The sequence below is a fragment of the Wyeomyia smithii genome, chromosome 3 (genome assembly GCF_029784165.1).
Source record: "Wyeomyia smithii strain HCP4-BCI-WySm-NY-G18 chromosome 3, ASM2978416v1, whole genome shotgun sequence".
Taxonomy (NCBI): Eukaryota; Metazoa; Arthropoda; class Insecta; order Diptera; family Culicidae; genus Wyeomyia; species Wyeomyia smithii.
Window position 1 is genome coordinate 232,756,741 of NC_073696.1, and position 18,914 is coordinate 232,775,654.

General features: G+C 42.3%; 2 protein-coding genes across 38 annotated transcripts in view; one reads left to right on the top strand and one right to left on the bottom strand.

Annotated features, from left to right (window-relative positions):
• The window catches only part of LOC129731476 (G protein-activated inward rectifier potassium channel 3), a 226,206-nt gene that overhangs the window by 19,541 nt on the left and 187,751 nt on the right, over window positions 1–18,914 (bottom strand). For 21 of the 31 annotated variants that reach the window (XM_055691504.1, XM_055691503.1, XM_055691506.1 and 18 more), the window contains 6 exons: window positions 14,026–14,140; window positions 1,705–1,852; window positions 1,095–1,643; window positions 913–1,037; window positions 667–772; window positions 185–589 (listed from right to left, as the gene is read on the bottom strand). In XM_055691504.1, coding sequence (XP_055547479.1) covers window positions 270–589; window positions 667–772; window positions 913–1,037; window positions 1,095–1,643; window positions 1,705–1,852; window positions 14,026–14,140 — 1,363 coding nt within the window. In that variant the 3' untranslated portion in view covers window positions 185–269. The remainder of the gene's footprint in view (window positions 1–184; window positions 590–666; window positions 773–912; window positions 1,038–1,094; window positions 1,644–1,704; window positions 1,853–14,025; window positions 14,141–18,914) is intronic. The other 10 variants (XM_055691517.1, XM_055691519.1, XM_055691516.1 and 7 more) reach the window with 2 other exon arrangements.
• LOC129731481 (serine/threonine-protein phosphatase 2B catalytic subunit 2-like) overlaps window positions 14,806–18,914 on the top strand; it is a 155,470-nt gene continuing 151,361 nt past the window's right edge. Inside the window, exons 1-2 of one of the 7 annotated variants that reach the window (XM_055691525.1) lie at window positions 14,806–14,945; window positions 16,778–17,458. The gene's annotated coding sequence lies outside the window, so the exon portion shown is untranslated. The other 6 variants (XM_055691531.1, XM_055691529.1, XM_055691530.1 and 3 more) reach the window with 6 other exon arrangements.

Below are 18,914 nucleotides of genomic sequence, written 5' to 3' on the forward strand. Positions count from 1 at the left end.
CAGTATTACAATAAGTACTCGTTCACCGATTCAGTGGAGAGTAGAGTTAAATGTAATGTTATTTACAGTTTCAATAAGCTATTGTGATTCCCAAAAAGTAGTAGTTGCACTAAGTTAAAGAGCAAGAGTTAAAAGTGTCAAACATTAGTTGAGTAACACTCAAACGTTATTAGACAATATTTACCCTATAACACCTGGAACTCACAGCACACTTTGATGCGGTAGCCTCTCTAATCCCCCCGTAGAAAAAAGACCCTCGTTTTCAGCACTCAGCACAACGAATCTAACGATGGTTCCTTGATCGAGAGCATACGGGCAGTGCGCTGCTTCTGAGCCGTGGACGGCGAGCCCTCGGAGACGGTCGCAACAGTGGCACCACCCAGAATTTCATTATTAACGACACCTCCACCACCACCACCTGGGTTAGCGAACGTTACACCCCCGTGATTCTGGGTAGTAGCGTTCAGATTGAAATGCAAATAACCGTTATGCTGTGACAGCGACTGCTGCTTGCCGGGCAACCGTGCCGTTGCCGTTGCGTTGTCCGAAGAGGACGATGTGTCCGATTCGTCACTGGACGAGGAGGGTACTTTAAGGACGGACAATAAACGGACGTAAGACAGTTGACAACAAAACAAGTTAGGGATTCGAAGAAAATAAACTCACCAATGCCATTCTGTTTGTTGAGCTCCTTTTTAACGACGCTCAGCTGCCGGGCGCTGCATAATGGCGTATCCACCTCATACGTATTGTTGAACATAGTATAGTCAACCTTGTGTAAAAAGAATCGATAGAGAGTTAAATTGAGAGTCCTAGAGAGTGAATCGTACACGCATGCGTCAATTTGACACATGCGCTTCGTAGCGCCATTTTTCGTTTTCATTCATCAGATCACAATCCATGATTGCATACCTCATATTCTCCGGTGTCCCGCTTGAACGTAACAACCGACTCGAATCGATGACCCCAGAGAATTTCCGACGGCAAGTAGCTGCTGCGTGCCTGGGTTGTCATTCCCGTCGATTCCACTACACCTTCTACAAATGAAAAAATGATGATTAGAAAAATACCCCAAAAACTGGCAACCATTTTACCAAGCATAACCACAATTTCGAACCGCTCCCGTAGCATATCCTGAGCGGACAGATTATACAGTGGGCTGTCGCGATCAATCTTGTGAACAACGATCGTAGGCCAAATGAACATCAACCGATCGTCCCCGCCATCACAGCTAACCTCTAAATTTTGCTGGAAAAACGGTTGCACTTCGCCTTCTTTCGTAATCTTCCGTCGGATGACCTGGGCCGTCACGTGGGCCTCGATGATGTGGCTCTTGCGCATATCGCCCACCCGGAACATCAAACAGGGAACACCGTCCCGATGGCAGATGACGGCGTTTCGGGAAAAGAGCAACGTTTGGGCCCGCTTCTTCGGTCGCGAAAGCTTCGCGAACACGATACCTACCATAAATGCTTGGATAAATACACCGGTAATGCTCTGCAGGGCCAGTATGAAGACCGCCTCCGGGCATTCCTCCGTTACGAACCGATTGCCGTACCCGATGGTGTGCTGCGTTTCGAGCGAGAACAGGAATGCGGATGTGAAACCGTAGATGAAGGTAACACACGGTTGGTGCTGGGAATCTACAAAATACGATCGCCACAATAAATGTTGGGATGGATAGTTTAAAATCAGACAGCAGACCTCCGTTTGCATAGGCAGCCATATCGCCGTGGCTGTAGCCGATCAGATACCAGATCGTTCCGAATCCCAACCACGACAGAATGAAGCTAAGGGCAAACACCAACAGCGTCCAGCGCCATTGGATGTCGACCAGGGTGGTGAAAATATCCTGCAAGTAGGCAAGAAAAAGTAACATGAAAAAGTAATCGTTGCAGGCGCAGCGTGAGATTGTTCTAGTACTACTTTCGTAGCGTGACTCAAAAATATATTTTTTTTTGTTCACACAACATTTATTTGACACGGCACAATACAAATTAATGTTTTACGGAGCCAATTAAATCTAATGCCTTATGGTCTAGAATATCTTATAATCTAAAGGCAAATTCTTTACCCTCGCTGCCGACTACGAGCTGAAACTAAATCTAATACTAAAACTAACATGGTTTTTTTTTGTTTCGCTGTTAAATTGGCACCTTGATGCTCTTCAAGTAGCTATAAACATGTAGCATGTATGGCAAGTTTCGCTGAGCGAGAATATCACGAACTGGCACTTAGGGCTGTATTCCTCGGGCCCTGAGGGTATCCAAAAGTAGAGATCTGGCGCCGCAGAATTCAGCACACACCCAAACCACGTGTTCAATGTCTTGATACCCCAATCCACAAACGCAATGATTACTGCTCGCCAGCCCAATACGCAAGAGATGTGCATCTAGCCCGTAGTGGTTGGACATAATCCGAGACATTATGCGAATGAAATCTCGTCCTACATCCAACCCCCGAAACCAAGGTTTGGTGGAAACCTTGGGGATGATGCTGTGTAGCCACCTCCCCAGTTCTCCCTTATCCCACGAGGCCTGCCAGTTGACAAGTGTACTCTGACGTGAAAATTTTAAAAATTCTTTGTAGGCAATTGGTCTGTTATAAATATCACCGTTTGTTGCGCCCACCTTAGCCAAAATGTCCGCTTTCTCATTGCCCGGAATGGAACAATGAGAAGGGACCCACACTAAGGTAATCTGAGAAGATTTTTCGGATAAAGCACTCAGATGTTCCCGTATTTTCCCCAGGAAATACGGAGAGTGCCTTACATCCTTCATCGATCGGAGAGCCTCAATAGAACTGAGACTGTCCGTAAAGATGAAGTAATGGTCCGTGGGCATTGTTTCAATAATCCCTAAGGTATACTGAATTGCAGCCAATTCTGCGACGTAAATAAAAGCAGGATTATCGAGCTTGTAGGAGGCGGTAAAACTATTGTTGAAGATACCGAAGCCAGTGGACCCGTTGAGAAGTGATCCATCAGTATAAAACGCATTGTCGCAGTTGATGTTTTTATATTTGTTATAAAATATTTTAGGGAGCTGCTGCACGCGTAAATGATCCGGGATTCCACGAGTTTCTTCCATCATGGATGTATCGAAAAACACTGTAGAAACAGAAGTATCTAATAAGTTGACACGATTGGAGGTTTATGAGGAAGGATTTATACTTTGAGACATGTGATTGAAATACACAGTCATGAAACGGGTTTGAGAATTAAGTTCAACTAGCCTATCGAAATTTTCAATTACCAAGGGGTTCAAAACCTCACATTTGATGAGAATACGAGTAGTCAGATCCCAAAAGCGGTCTTTTAATGGGAGAACGCCCGCCAAAACTTCCAAACTCATCGTATGGGTCGAATGCATGCAACCTAAGGCAATACGCAAACAACGATACTGCAATCGTTCCAGCTTGATTAAATGGGTGTTTGCAGCGGAGCGGAAGCAGAAACATCCGTACTCAAGCACCGACAATATCGTTGTTTGGTAAAGCCTTATGAGGTCTCCTGGGTGGGCGCCCCACCATGATCCAGTAATTCCGGTCCGGAGAAAATTCACTCTTTGTTGACATTTTTTCATCAAATACCGAACGTGACATCCCCAGGTGCCGTTCGAATCGAACCAGACACCAAGATATTTAGATACCAAAACCTGAGAAATCTTTTCACCCATTAACTGTAAGTGGAGCTGAGCAGGCTCACGCTTCCTAGAAAAAACTACTGTCTCAGTCTTCTCCGGAGAGAATTCGATACCTAGCTGTAAAGCCCAAGCAGACAAATTGTCCAAGGTATCTTGCAATGGTCCTTGCAAATCGGCAGCTTTGGCTCCTGTAACAGAGACCACGCTGTCGTCTGCAAGTTGTCTTATCGTGCATGAATTTGCCAGACATGCGTCAATGTCATTCACATAAAAATTGTAAAGAAGGGGGCTTAAACATGAGCCCTGGGGAAGACCCATGTAGCTAATACGAAAAGTTGCCAAATCGCCATGCGTAAAATGCATATGCTTTTCGGACAACAAATTATGCAAAAAATTGTTCAAAATTGGTGAAAATCCTTGTCCGTGAAGTTTGCCCGAAAGAATGTCAATAGAAACGGAATCAAAAGCCCCCTTAATGTCCAAGAACACAGATGCCATTTGTTCTTTGCGAGCATAGGCTAGCTGAATATCTGTAGAAAGCAACGCAAGACAGTCATTCGTTCCTTTGGCACGGCGGAAGCCAAATTGAGTATCTGATAGTAGACCATTTGATTCGACCCAATGGTCTAAACGACGGAGTATCATTTTTTCCATCAATTTCCGGATACAGGATAGCATTGCAATCGGCCTATAAGAGTTGTGATTAGAAGCTGGTTTCCCTGGTTTTTGGATGGCGATCACCTTCACTTGCCTCCAATCCTGCGGTACAATGTTTTGCTCCAGGAACTTATTGAACAAGTTCAACAAGCGCCTCTTGGCATTGCCTGGCAGATTCTTCAACAAGTTGAATTTGATTCTATCTAACCCAGGCGCGTTATTGTTACAGGACAGGAGGGCAACTGAAAATTCTGCCATCGTAAAAGGTGATTCTATCGCATCGTGGCCCGGAGACGTATCGCGAACAAAGTTTTGCGCAGAAACAGAGTCCGGACATACTTTCCTGGCAAAATCAAATATCCACCGGCTTGAAGACTCCTCGCTTTCGTTGACCGTTATACGATTTCGCATTCTTCGGGCTGTGTTCCAAAGAGTGCTCATCGATGTCTCCCTTGACGTTTCGTTTACGAACCGACGCCAATATCCACGTTTCTTTGCTCGGACCAAGCTTTTGAACTTGGTCTCAAGCTCCAAATACCGTTAAAGTCGTCGGGTTGACCTTTCACCCAAAAGAAGGCCTTAAACGCGTCGGACTTTTCCGTGTAGACATCGGAGCACTCTTTGTCCCACCACGAAGTGGGAGGCCGTTCTTTAATCGTCACGCCGGGATATTTCTTCGTTCGGGCTTGCAACGCGGCGTCGAGAATCAAGCCCGCGAGGAGGTTGTATTCTTCAAGTGGTGGGTGATGTTGAGTCGACTCGACAGCTTTTGATATCATTTCCTCGTATAATTTCCAATCGATATTCCGTGTGAGGTCATACGGAATATCAACTGATCGTGTGCGAGTTGAACCATTATCAATTGAAATTTGAGTAGGCAAATGATCGCTACCGTGGGGATCGAGGACTACCTTCCATATCCAATCCAACCGTAGCGATGTTGAACATAAAGATAAATCTAAAGCACTGGGGCGCGCTGGAAATTTCGGAACGCGTGTCATATCCCCGTTGTTTAATATTGTCATGTCGAAGTCGTCGCAGAGGTTATAGATCAAAGAGGAACGGTTATCATTAGAAGGGGAACCCCAAGCCACGCCGTGAGAGTTAAAATCTCCCAAAATCAAACGTGGCGAGGGAAGAAGTTCTATTAAATCAAAGAGCAGCCGTTGCCCAACCTGTGCTCTGGGAGGAATATAAATTGAGGCAAAACAAAGCTCTTTACCTTGTATTGTCATTTGACATGCGGCAGCTTCGACGCCTGGGACCGTGGGGAGGTTAATACGATAGGAAGCTAAGATCTACATTTGAAGTGAGCCAAGTTTCACAGAGGGAAAATGCATCGCATTTATGCTTATTAATCAAAACTTTAAATGAATCAATTTTGGGGATGATACTTCTACAATTCCACTGTAAAATAGAGATAGAATCCTTCATCATCGCTGCAAGGAGGGGCCATTTAGCAGTCAACTGCTTCAAAAACGTTTTAACTGTTGGTAGAAATGCCAGCAGAAGACTTTTAAGAGGATCAGTTATGTTGAAATTTTCAAAAATCCAGTCCACAATATCTGGAAACTTCAGCAGTCCAGATTCTGGCTGAACCTTGGACTAAAAAGAAGGAACAGTTGGGTTTTTTGATGTTCCTGGAAGTGCCGGAACCTCCTTACTTGAATTCAGTTTTGCCAATCCCGGAGGAGTTTGCTTCGGATTTTCTACAGCACTTTTTTGTTTCTTAGTATCAGTCACTTCAGATGGAGACCTTCTCTGTCCTTTCCTAGGAAGCCTAGGAGAAGAAAGGTTTTTCCTCTTCCTAGATTTCCCGGGTTCAATAAAAGAAGATTCCCCAACTGAATCGTCAGAATCAGACTCATCGGATGGCAAGACCTCGGAGAGATTCGGGGAAACCAGTTTGGTGGCAGCGGCCTCTTTGTCTTGGCGCTGTTTGTACGCGGGACATGCAGACAGCTCATGCGGAGTCTGCCCACAATAAAGGCACTTTTCAGCACCCTTATTACAGGCGTCATCCGCATGTTGCTCTCCGCACTTGCCACAACGTGCTTTATTGCCACAGTGGGAGGCCGTATGGCCCAACTGTTTGCACTTGAGGCAATTCATTACCCGCGGTACAAACAAGCTCACGGGCAGACGCACCTTGTCCACGAGCACATAGCTCGGCAGAGCAGACCCGGCGAAAGTCACGCGAAAAGAGTCTGAAGGGGTGTAAGTTTTTACACCCTTGTCGAGCGATACTGAATGTAATTGCTTACATTCAAGTATCTTGGCAGGTTCAAGGCTAGAATCCTTGAAAAGGCCTTTTCCAGCCTTCAACAGGTCCTCGACAGTCAGACTCGATTCGCTGACCACACCGTCAATCTCAACTACGCGAGCTGGAATGTACACGTGGTACTCCCGCGTGAAGAGCTCACAAGCAGCAATCTCGTTTGCTTGCTTGAGGTCGGACACCAAAATACGCAGCTTATTCGGGCGTACTTTGGTAATTTCAGTCACGGCTGTAAACCGTGCCAGATCTTTACATATTTGCATTGTGTTCAATGCTTTCACTTTCGGCCGGAAAAATACAGCCCCAATACCAACTTTGCCCTCCGGATACTGCTTAAGCCGATGGGTAGCTTCCTGCGGGGTTCCATTCTTAACCCTTGGAACTTTGTATCCGGGAGGGCTAGGCGGTAGAACGAGCGGGTTTTCATCCCCGCGTTCGTCGTCCATGTTGGACGCGTAAGCCACACACGCAAAATGCCAATCAACAAATAATATTGTAGAAAAAAACCAAGAGAAAAAAAACTTCTTATCTTCTGCAGCCGCTCTCCACCGCAATCAGCGCACGGGCGATGCCAATCTCCAGTCCTTCACACAAGAGTCCGCTAGCAAAAGCTGCAGCCGCTCCAGCCACACAGCAGCACCAGTACAGTCAAACAGCAGTACGCCGGGTACTGGATCTCTCGCAGTAGCGACACAACGTACAGTCTGTGGCGTACGTAGCAATAGGCGATGATGCGTTCCTTTGTCTTCAATAGACGAAAGCAACGAGCAGCAGTGCACACGCAATACAATGCACGGTGACCTTGAAGGCGATTAACTGGTCGGCACTATCGAGATCGAAATGAAATTGCGACCGAACACGACGAGAGCACAACTCGGAATGACTCAAAAATATTTGTTTGTTTGAATATTGTATCTAAGATCAAAAATGGTTAAAATATCGGAGTAATGAATGTCAACAATATTAAAAGTCATTTTTTTAATATGACAAATCTAGAGACCCATGTCTAAAATATGAAAAAAAGATTTCATTTCAGTTGTTGTACAATACACTGGTAAACATAGGTTACATACACATACACTGGTAAACATAGGTTTTGTTCTACAGCTCGAACTGGGAAAAATGAAAGATTATAGCTTTCTAATCATTCCTGTGAATTTTGGTGGCCCTAGCAAAGATAACTTTTTCAGAGACTTGAATGAGATTTCCCGTAAGCCAGCATAGAAGCGACGCACCCGGCGTTCACTTGCGAATTCAAAATTCACGGGAATGGTTGAAAAGCTATAACCATGTAGGAAAAATATTTTGAGCTCTAAGGGCATCTTCAGCGGTGGTCCAAATCGTTGTTTTGTTCTATTTTTTTGGAACAAACTCAAATTTACTGCTGCACCGGTGGTGTAAATTTTGTTTTATACCAGATCTAAGTTGAAGAAATTTGAAACTGGTATACGTTTTGGTCTATTTTTGTCACTTTTTGGAACAAGAAATAGATCGTTCTAAAACCCTTTGTACGCTACCAATAGGTGGGTAAATGTTATATTTTAATTGAATACCTCATTTTCAGCTATTTCCATTTAAGCATTTTGCATGTGTTGGGTAATAAACAAAACAAAGATTTTTTATGACAATTCACAATTCATTTTTGTGGTTTTTCTGAAGAAGAAAATGAACAAGTTTGTCGTTTTTGGCTTCAAGGAAACCGACCAGCAAAAAGGGGAATTCTGGAAGTCCATAACCGTAGGTTCAACTACTTGGTTTGCAATAATCAGCCACTAGGATAACAAATATGTTGCCTATTTTGTTAATCGCCTTAATTATAGTGGGACTAGAGGAGACCGTAAGAGGCCACAAAAATGTTCCTTGAAGACACTGAACTGAAAACGTTCAAAATGCTGGCTCGTTTCAATATCTTCAAAACCGAACCCAAGTTTAAAGAACTGCAAGATTCTGAAAGATTGATGAGACGAAAATGGAAGATGAACATCTACGCGATCAAATTTTTTTCGCTATCCTCCGAAGTAGCAGAAATTTTTCGATCATACCAATCCATCCTGAGAAATGTCACTGACGATCGGGTCAAACCGTCAAACCCATAAAGTCTTGTGGATATAAGGTTCTTGCCAAAGTAATCGTTTAAAGTGCTTAAAAATTATCGAATTTCCGTTTGTTAAATATTGAGTGCTTGTTATTATAACAAATCACATAAACTGATATCATGGGGTATTCAATTGTGGACAGTGTGACAGAAGTCAGCGGTTTAAAACAACAAGATATACAGCACCGGTGCGGAGAACGAGAAGTTGGTCTATATTAACTGGTTCTATTCAGGTTTCGCTGGTGTAAATCTAGTATAAAGTTGTTTCAAAAATAGACCACCGCTGAAGATGCCCTAAGATAACATTTTGTTCGTTTTTGTAGACCAGTGTTAATAACTATGTATAATATTACTTAAATATATCTCGGATTGTGCAAAAGGCTTTAAAAAGCTTTAAAAAAGGGGATCACTCTAATAAAAGGTTACGTCAACAAAAAGTGATTTACTTTAGTTGAAACTGGTACGAAGACGTGTGTAAGCAAAGCAAAGCGAAGCCTTGGTGCTACATTCCAATTCGAAACTCGACCTTCTGTTTCTTATTCACAGACTTCGCAACCATCTGTTTAGTGTACAGGGCAATTGCGGGGCTCGCGCCACGATCCTACTGACACTAACAGTACCTCCCGAGCCGAAACTCGAACCCACGACAACTGGCTTGTTAGACCAGCATCGTATCTCGAGACCAACTGGGAAGACGTGTGTACTAAATTTGAATTCCTGCTGAAGGTAATTACATAACATTTTTCTAAACACAGGGTAAGAATATTACGGTTGCTCCAATCACTGAAGCATCAAGCATCTTCTGCAGTTCCAGACAGTCTCCAAGGCAGGCTATAATCAAATAGATTTTTACATCATCTGCGGAAAGGAGCCATGTACCTCGCGGTGAAATAGTAGCGTTAGTAAATAGTGAGAATAAAAGTGGTCCCACATGGCTTCCTTACAGCACTCCAGAAACAAACTGACACATTGAACTCTGCCGTTCAGGTACGTACGAAACCATCTCACGAGCATGGCAGAGTGCCCTAGTTTATCTAGCTTTCGTAGAAGGGTGTCATGATTTACACGATCGAACGCAGCCTTGAAGTTCGTGTTCACAGCACCCACTTGTAATTCCGTATCCATTGATCGAGAACACAACGAAAATAACTGCGACAGATTGGTTGCGGTGCATCTCTTAGGATAAAAACAATGTTGGCCACTAGAAATGTAGTTTTTGCACGATGCAAGCAGCACTGCTCTGACGGTTATTTCAAAAACTTCGGAACGAACACATAATGATGTAATTCCCCGATAACACAGTGCAACATTTTTTTTTTTGACTTGGCTTCTATGTATTGATTTTTTTATGTATTTTGACGGAAAAGCAAATTTTGAACACATTTCACCTTAAGGGACAACAATGGCGCCATTTTGAATTTTTGAGAAATCGGCAAATTTTCAATGTTTTTCCGACGCCATTTTGTTTTGAAGCCAAATATCAAAATTCTAAGAGTTTGTCCACAGATTAGCATTTTCTTATACATCTTTTAAGAAAAACAGATCTTAAATCGGACAAAAACCTAACGGTGATTATACGAAAACGGTTTTGGCATGCTTTTAGTATACTTCACAAAGCGAAATAATATCGAGTATATATGAGCATTAATGGTAATCGCTAATATCTAAAAGTGGTAGTTAAAATCTGTCTTATATTGAGTGGAAAAATATCAGGAATCGATTGGTAGGTGTCTGATCCACGTAAAATGTCAGCAACATGTCAATTTTGCCCCGATTCCCCTACAATACTAAAACCGGTTCAAAACAGGTTCAAGGGGAGGATCATGTGAAAACAAATTCTTATTGTAACTTTGAGAATTTCTTACACTCTTGATATTACATTAAACAGATTTCAAAAGAGTTGAACCTATTTCAGTATTGTAGGGGAATTGGAACAAAATTGACATGTTGGTGACATTTTACGTGTATCAGACACGTACCAATCGATTCCTGAGACTTTTTCACTCAATATAAGACAGATTTCAACTACCACTTTTAGATATTATAGACCGTTCCAATAATTATAAATACACTTACGATCAACCGTCATTTCAAATAACGTGCAGTATTCAACCAAACGTTGGCTGCGTCCTGTTGTTTACATCCAAAAGAAACAGATGCTGTCATTCTGACATTCTGACATTTAGTACGAAATTTTGAAAATGCGTGGCCTTTCTCCCGAGCAAAGAAAGCGAATTGTGCACAAATGGGGCACCGTGAGTGGTCTTTCTATTTCTATTAGCCAGAGAAGAAGGTATAAGTGTCGGATCAGTTCAAACCGCATTACGGAAGTATTGTTAAGAGTGCACATTTACTGATGCCCCAAGACGCGGTAGAAAACCCGGGCCTGTTGATCCCACAATGGACAAAAAGATTAAGGAATACTACAAGCGGCATCCTTCAGTATCAGTACGAGATGTGGCGAGAAAGCTTGGAACCTCGGCGAGTAACGTTATGCGTGCCAAGGGAAGAATGGGTCTGCAGACCCGTCGGAAACAGTAGCAGCCAAAACGAAATCCAAAACAAACTGAATCTGTGAAACCGAGAGCTCGGAAGCTTTATGACAAACTTCTGACCAAAAAATGGGGTGTGTTATCATGGATGACGAAACCTACATAAAACTGGACTATAAGACTCTGCCAGGACCGAAATTTTATACATCACCAAAGGGAAAGGATGTCCCTGGACCAGTGAAAGCCATTTACACCGAAAAATTCGGCAAGAAGGTAATGGTTTGGCAGGCCATTTGTGAATGTGGGAAAATATCTCGTCCATTCATTACGAATGACACAATGAATGGTAAAATTTACGCGAAAGAGTGTTTGCAGAAAAGGTTGTTACCCATGGTTACCAATTTTTTGCCCCGATCTTGCTTCCTGCCATTACTCTAAGGATGCACTAGGGTGGTATAAAACAAATAATGTCACATGTGTCCCAAAGGAGATGAATCCTCCAAACTGCCCTGAAATTCGCCCTATTGAAACTTTTTGGGCTTTGACCAAGGCAAAGCTGAGGAAATATATCAAACCAGCGGACAATGTTGAAAAATTTAAAAAAGATTGGCTTAAAGTGGTAAAAATGGTCGGAGAACACACTGTGCAAAAGCTTATGAGTAGCGTTAAGAGAAAACTTAGAGAACTCGCGTATCCTACGAAAAATAATCCCAACTTGAATTGAAACTGGAAAGAAAACACTTATTATCTATATTTCAGAATAAAATGACCCGAAAAAACCTGTTTTTTTTGTTTTATTCTAGAAAGAAGATGTATTTATAATTTTCGTAACAGTATATAGCGCATTACCATTAATACCCATATATACTCGATATTATTTCGTTTTGTGAAATATACTAAAACTATGCCAAACCCGTTTTCGTAGAATCACCGTTTTGCGCTCAGTTTTTGTCCAATTTAAGATGTGCTAATATGTGGAAAAACTCTTAGAATTTTGATATTTGGCTTCAAAACAAAATGGCGTCGAAAAAACATCGACAATTGTTCCCCTTTGAGGTAAAATGTTTTCAAACTCGGGGAAATTTGTTTTTGCGTCAAAATACATCAGAAAATCATGCATAGAAGCCAAGGCAAAAGAAAAAGTAAATTTTTGTTGCACTGGTAATTTGCTAATATGCACTTATCTTCTTTTTTGAGTATCGGTGTGAGCAATGAATTTTCGCGTCTTCTTCAACGTTTACCACCCACTTGGTAGGAACGTAATCACAAAAAACACAAAGAATAAATGGATAAATGGAACTGGAACCGGTTTCAAAATATATACCCGAATCAGGCGAAAGTCAGTGGACTAATGAAGTGATGATGTGATGAACAAAACTGTTCGATTGTCTAAAATACCTACGGAGAGGACTAACGCCGCAAGCAGGCGGGGCCACGAATGTGGTATTATGGAAAAATGTAAAAAAATGCGCATTGTTTTTAGGACGAACGTTACGCCTACATCGGTTTTTCGTCAACTGGCTGTGCTGGGGAAGTGCTTGATTTTCATCATTACGGACACGCGATTGGTTGAATTATAATCAAATGCCTATGATTTTTAACCTCTTTACTCTAAAAAAATGTTTCGAAATGGTTTTCATGAGCTGGAGCATTGTGTTCTCTATCCAACGAGATATCAATGACTAAAATCCGTTCAGTGGTGATAAAGTTGTAAGCATTTGATGTCTTTCATTCTTCCGTTTCACTCTATTTTTGATATTCAGGAATGGCACCGTGTTAAAGTAGGCCGTAGTCTACATTAAAAATCGGACTCGTATTTGTTGTTGGGTAGTTAGGATGATCAGTTTCGATACAGGGCATAGGTTATAATATTCTCAAAAATTAATAATTTTTGAACAAGTTTAACGATTTTCGGTTATTTTGGATCAAAATTAAGGTTATTATTTCTAGTTTTAGAACGAATTACAAAGGAATCTTGCAGGAAAAATGCAAAAACAATATAATTATTACAATCATGCTTTTAAAATTGCTAAAATAAAAATAATAAGTAAAAATAACATACTTTCAAAACTTCGTCCATAAGTGGAGTCAATTGTGCCCTTCAAAATGAGGTCAAGCGATATTTCCTATGTTTGCTTCGAAAGCAACAACAAAAAACGAAAAGAAGAAAAAGGCGTACTTTTATAAAAAAAAACATCAATAACTTTGGTGAGTATAAAGATATTTACAATTTGTAAAATTTTGTCCCTAAAAATTTGATGTGAAAATTAAAATAAAAAAGGTAAAGCAAGAAATTTGTTTTTTCATACTAAATCCATTATTCTCAAAGAAAAAAAGCCGCCTAAGATAAGAGACTTCAACATTTATTAAATTTATAGGAATGTTCAATAGCTATAATCTTTTTTTTTCCGGCTTGAGCTTTTGGAATAAACTTTTTGTCGACCAGTGTAAAAGAACAGATACCCTATTACTTTTCTTCAACGATCTTTACTATTCTTCCGACTAGAAAGCAAACACATAAATTCGTTCAAATCAGGAATACTCATGTTTAGTCATTTACTCATTTACCTCGTGGAATTGTACTTATACGCCTATACGTAACACATTCCGTTGAGTTGTTCGAATGGTAGTATATTCAAAACCATTGAAATAATCTTCCAACCGCTACTCAGATATGTAATTATTCAGAAATTTATTTATTGAAGATGTTTTCTACTTCTGCTTACAAAGTGTATAGGGGACTTTTAACGTTTTAATAATTATGATGCAAAGCAATCAAGCATCAAAATAAATAAATAAATAAATAAATAAATAAATAAAAGAAAAAACAAAGATCATGCTAAAAATCTGTGAGCTCACCTGCAAATAGCGCCTCCTTCGTTTGGCAACATTGCCCTGTACCACGTTGCAGTCGCCATGCTTGAAAATCACCCGCTTGCGTATGCGTCTTGATGAAAACCTTGTTTGACGATATCTGTAATAAAAGCAAGAGAAATGCGAAACTTTCTAATTGTTCTTGTAAGGTATGTTTGATGTTTTAATTTAGGTTCTAACATATTCAATGGTATCTATCTTAGAGGTTAGTCAAATTTATTATCACATTAAAAGACAGAATATTCACCACTTTGTTAGTATCACTTTTTCAAACTCCAGCAAACCCCCCGTTTCCAGCGAATTAAACAGCCCAAATTCACCACACCGTCTGCGGGCGGCGTCGCGACTTTTCTCTGACGTTTGCCTTAGCTCTGGAGCTTCGCACCGCACAACCCACTCAAGCTCACCACAAATCGATTCACGCTCTCTCGCGGCACCGCGTGCAGGCGCCCGACTTCGAGCGCACTTGCTGCGCTCCCACTTACGACCTTCGCCCATTTCATTCACACGCTTTTCCCTAACGAGACAATCGGTGCGACCGAGATGGAGGCATCCAGCAAACGCTCCACTCTATGTACAGAGGCGGTCTAGTGGTGTGAAATGCAGCCTCCTGCGCGTCAGACGAGAGCGGGAGCGCGCCCGCGAGAGGAGGTCACTGTGACACACAGCGATTTGTTGGGCAGTTTGGGCTGGAAAACGGCTGCAGGTTTACTACATACATACATACACATATGCATACACCTTCGCTCTGTTGCTCCCTCTCTCTGGCCCAAACCTATGTGCCAGCAGCGAGACCAAATAAAAAGAAAATTTTGACAGCTGCTCTATTTTTTATTTATATGGGAAAACAGTGGCAGAAAGTTTTCGCAAATAAATCGCGTTTTAACTATCGGAACTACACCCAGGTAATGTTCGTCGTGTGGCCATCGGTTCCCCCCAGCGGTTAAACGTGCAGAGCGAACAGGAAATCGCACGTAAAGGGTGTATTTTCGTGATTCAGTTTCGAAGCAAAGTGCTCCCAAGAAGTAGTGATTGAAAATCTGACATTTTGGAATGCCTTTTGACCGTCTGACCGATACGGACGGCGCAGATGAAAAAAAGCAACTCGAGTAAATTTTTCATGTGAAATGATTGATGCCGTAATATAGGTTCGCTGATTAGTGACTTAGGCAGCATAATTTTTTTCAGGGGGACCAAAGTCCCACAGTTTAAATCCATTTGGACTAGCAGCTCCCCGTATAAATATTACCAAGCAGAAGAGCCGCAACCAGCAAAGGGAGAGTGAGTTGCGACTTTCGAGACGGCGAGAAAGAAGCAAAAACGCATATAGACATCGGGCACAGCCAAGTGAGGAACTGAAATGAGAAGCAGCAGAACAAAGTCCACAAAGTAGTCTGTTCGTGACCCCCGTGGTTCGTGTGTCGTGGTTTCTATCCGTGAAAGCTATAACCTGACATCAGACATCGGTGGTTCACCAGCAGTGCACAGCCCCTTTTCGCAAGCTGTTTGCCCAAAAAAGGATTAACAGCCCCGTGTTCGGTCTGGACTAGCCAGTAGGCCATGACCTGACCAATGACGGAGTAAGACTGGAAGCTTAAACTACAGCACAATACAATCATCATAAATCACCCTCAGGTGTTCGGGTTCAAGTGGTCAAGTGGAGAGAAGGTCAAAATTTCCTGTCGAAGAAAAGTTCGAATCTGTCCAGCCAGAGCTCTTTGCAGCAGCTCGATCGGCAAATACTTGGTGCAATCACTGGTTGCTTTGATGCGTGAAAAGCGAGGATTGAAATTTTCTTTTTCCCCCAAGCCTCAAGCCCCTTGCTCTACTAGCCCCTAGCTCCCTTCTGCAGCTCTAGTAGCGCCAGCACCAGCATTCGCCAGTGTAGATAAGTTAATTAAAGGCAAGGTGAAATAGTGAAGGCATTTCCTGAAGGCTAGCGGGAATTGTAGTGAAAAGCAACAGGAAAAGCAGCCGCAAGGAAATTACCTATCGAGGTCAGGTCCCTCCGCAAGGGGACAGTGTAAGTGGCTGGTGAGAAAAGCATCGGATATGTTCCATCATAGCTGGAAGAAACTTGTATGTTCAATCGGTGACATGAAGCATTAGCATCGCTAGAAAAAGGGAGAGCGAAGAAAAAACGGCGAAAAATCGAAGCAGCAAAATTACCCAGCAAGCTGCAGGTGCTTCTCTAGTGGCAGCGGGACTTTGTGGTGTTACCTAGAACTAGTAGAGCAGGAAAGCAAGAGTATGGGCGAAAAAGAAAATTTTTCTCATTCAGTAAACGCTTAACCAACCAACGCACCAGAAAAGGACAGTTTGCGAATGTGTGGAAGCGAAACGGGACGCCTGCTGGCAGAGAAAAATCGGTTTTCCATAATCAAAGGAAAAACTAGCAACAAGAGAGTAACGAAAGAGAGAAAATAAAACCGCAGGAGAGCACTCCCAATACAGAGCACAGTGGAGAGCTCCAAGCTTCCATTCGAAAGAAACACATACGGAAGCATGCGGATAAAAAGTCCTGAAAAATTTTTGTTTTCCTTCTGCCAGCATTCTGTGGTGGCATTGGAAAATTGAAGTTGGCAGACACGGACGGTGGAAAAAAAGTTGCTTCAGCAGCGCTGAGCCCAGCTTCTGTATGGATTGCGTGAACGTCTCTCGGCACGTCGTCGCCTGGCAGCAGCAACAGCAGCAGGCGATGCAAATCTGATTGTGTGTATTTTTGTATTATTTTTAGAAATCCTCCCACTACGATTTCCCGTTGGTGTAGGAATTTAGGTGTTTTCTTTGATACAACCAGAGTGCAAGAGTGGCAAAAGCGAATCATTAGTGTTTAGTGTTTGGAGTGTACGGAAAAAGGGCGAAAAAGAAATAGAAAAAGTCCAGCAGTAATTCGATCTTGAATCTAGATACAGGAGAAGAAAAGCATAGTGCAATATAAAGGAAAGAAGAAAATCCTGCAAGAGGAAAATTCGACACTCAGATAACATCATCCTTTTAGGCGACGAGTTTCTCCTAGTGTGTGTGCGCGAGCTTGTCAATCGTACCAGCAGCAGAGAACGAAGAGCAAAAGTTGGGAAAATTCAGCACCACTACAAGCGGTTAGATAGAGAGAAAAGAAAAGCGAGCTGGAGAGTGCCATTTGGAGCCCATCCGAGAGGCGAAAGGACGACGAAAACGCGACATAGATAGTGTGTGCGGAAGGTCCCCGGTGAGCGAGAGCCAGGCAGCAGAAAACGGAATCCACGCGAGAGGATTATCGATAACGGACGGAGGACGGTTCGCACACGTATTCACTCACACAGGCAACCGTTTCGGCAGGGAGCAGATTAGCCTGTGTGCCTGGTTTCGAGACTGCCCCATGAACTGCAGCAGTTCGATTCACCGTAGCTTGCCAAGGTGGAAACTCGGCATCCAGGTGAGTTTGCCAACGCGAAATGATAGTTGTTCAATGCAAACCGTCTTTTTGTTCCGCTAATCTTCACTAGAATCCTTTTCCTCATGGAGGGGCAATAATTTGATTAAAACGGAGAAGACCAGAGGCGCCGTGTAGGGGAGTAACCCATTGGTTGGGGTTAAAAGCGATGGAACAGTGGTCGGAGGAATCACGAAGGTCGATTCCAACAGTTCGCGTGCATGATTAGTGTGTGCTGGTTATAGGTCACACCATATATGTAATCCAATTCCTGGTCTCACTCTGCAGGCCAACAGCAGGCATGCAACAGCTTAACGGGGAATGAAGACATGCCCCGGTGCGGATATTAACGGGGGCTTGTTTTATGGGTGTTTGAATGGCGGTGGTAATTTTTTTTTTTTTCAAACCACCAATAAACAACTCCCTTCTGTATTGTATAACGTTGGTACCTACTAGTTCTGGGTAGTTTTCATCGTTTCAAAATACACCACTCTCTCAGGATAAACCGATGAATGTGATAACCACACGGTCATGGTTTTTATTATGCACCATCCCAAGTAACAAAACTATACAACAACCTGGGCTTATTTAATTCTCTTAACCGTTTTATTGCAGCAATAACTGTTATCTATAGTTTTACGATGTTCATGCGCGTTGATGAAAAAGAACAGTCATAAGACAAATAAAACGCTACTCATAAATTTTACGCCACGCGATTTTTACTTTATTAGTGGATATGCATTAGCTATCAGAAGTAGAAAATTCTACAACATGGTTATGACATCTGTGTACATTTTTTGAAACACTTTCTCCAACAACATTGGTCAACACAGGTGCACTCCAAAAAGCTCAAACTGGAAAAAATTGAAAGATTATAGCTATTCGACCATTGCTGTGAATTTTGGTGTCCCTAGCCACTAACTTGTTTTGCAGAGACTTAAATGAGTTTTCTCGTAAACATAACGGTGAAGCGACAAAACCGGCAAACAATTACTATCCGAAAACTCACATTTCTATATAAGCATATAAGCATTTAGCATTTCTATATAAGTTTTAACGACTCTGGCAGTATGAGTACGAGCGCTGTCATGCAGTAGAATCACTTTTTCGTGCCTCTACTCGAATTGTAATATTGTTCGCGCATATTTGACCGAGCCGACGACGTAGAAGCATGACGTGGGTAATCCTCATAACTTCCTTTTCTTTGGGTTGCTTATTTTTTCATACCTGTCACGATGCCATTGGAGCAATTGTTCCCAGCGACAAAAGCGACACTCAAAGTCTCTTGGCTTCAAGTCATGAGGAACTCAAGTTCCCTGTTTTTTAATCATTTAATCATTCTGGTGAGTATTAGGAGTTACCAAAGCAAACTGTTCCTGCATTTGGCATGGATCGTCGTAGAGAAATTTCTTCAGTTCAGCGTTTTTGAAGGTTTTTGGCCTTCAAATTACCGTCGTTG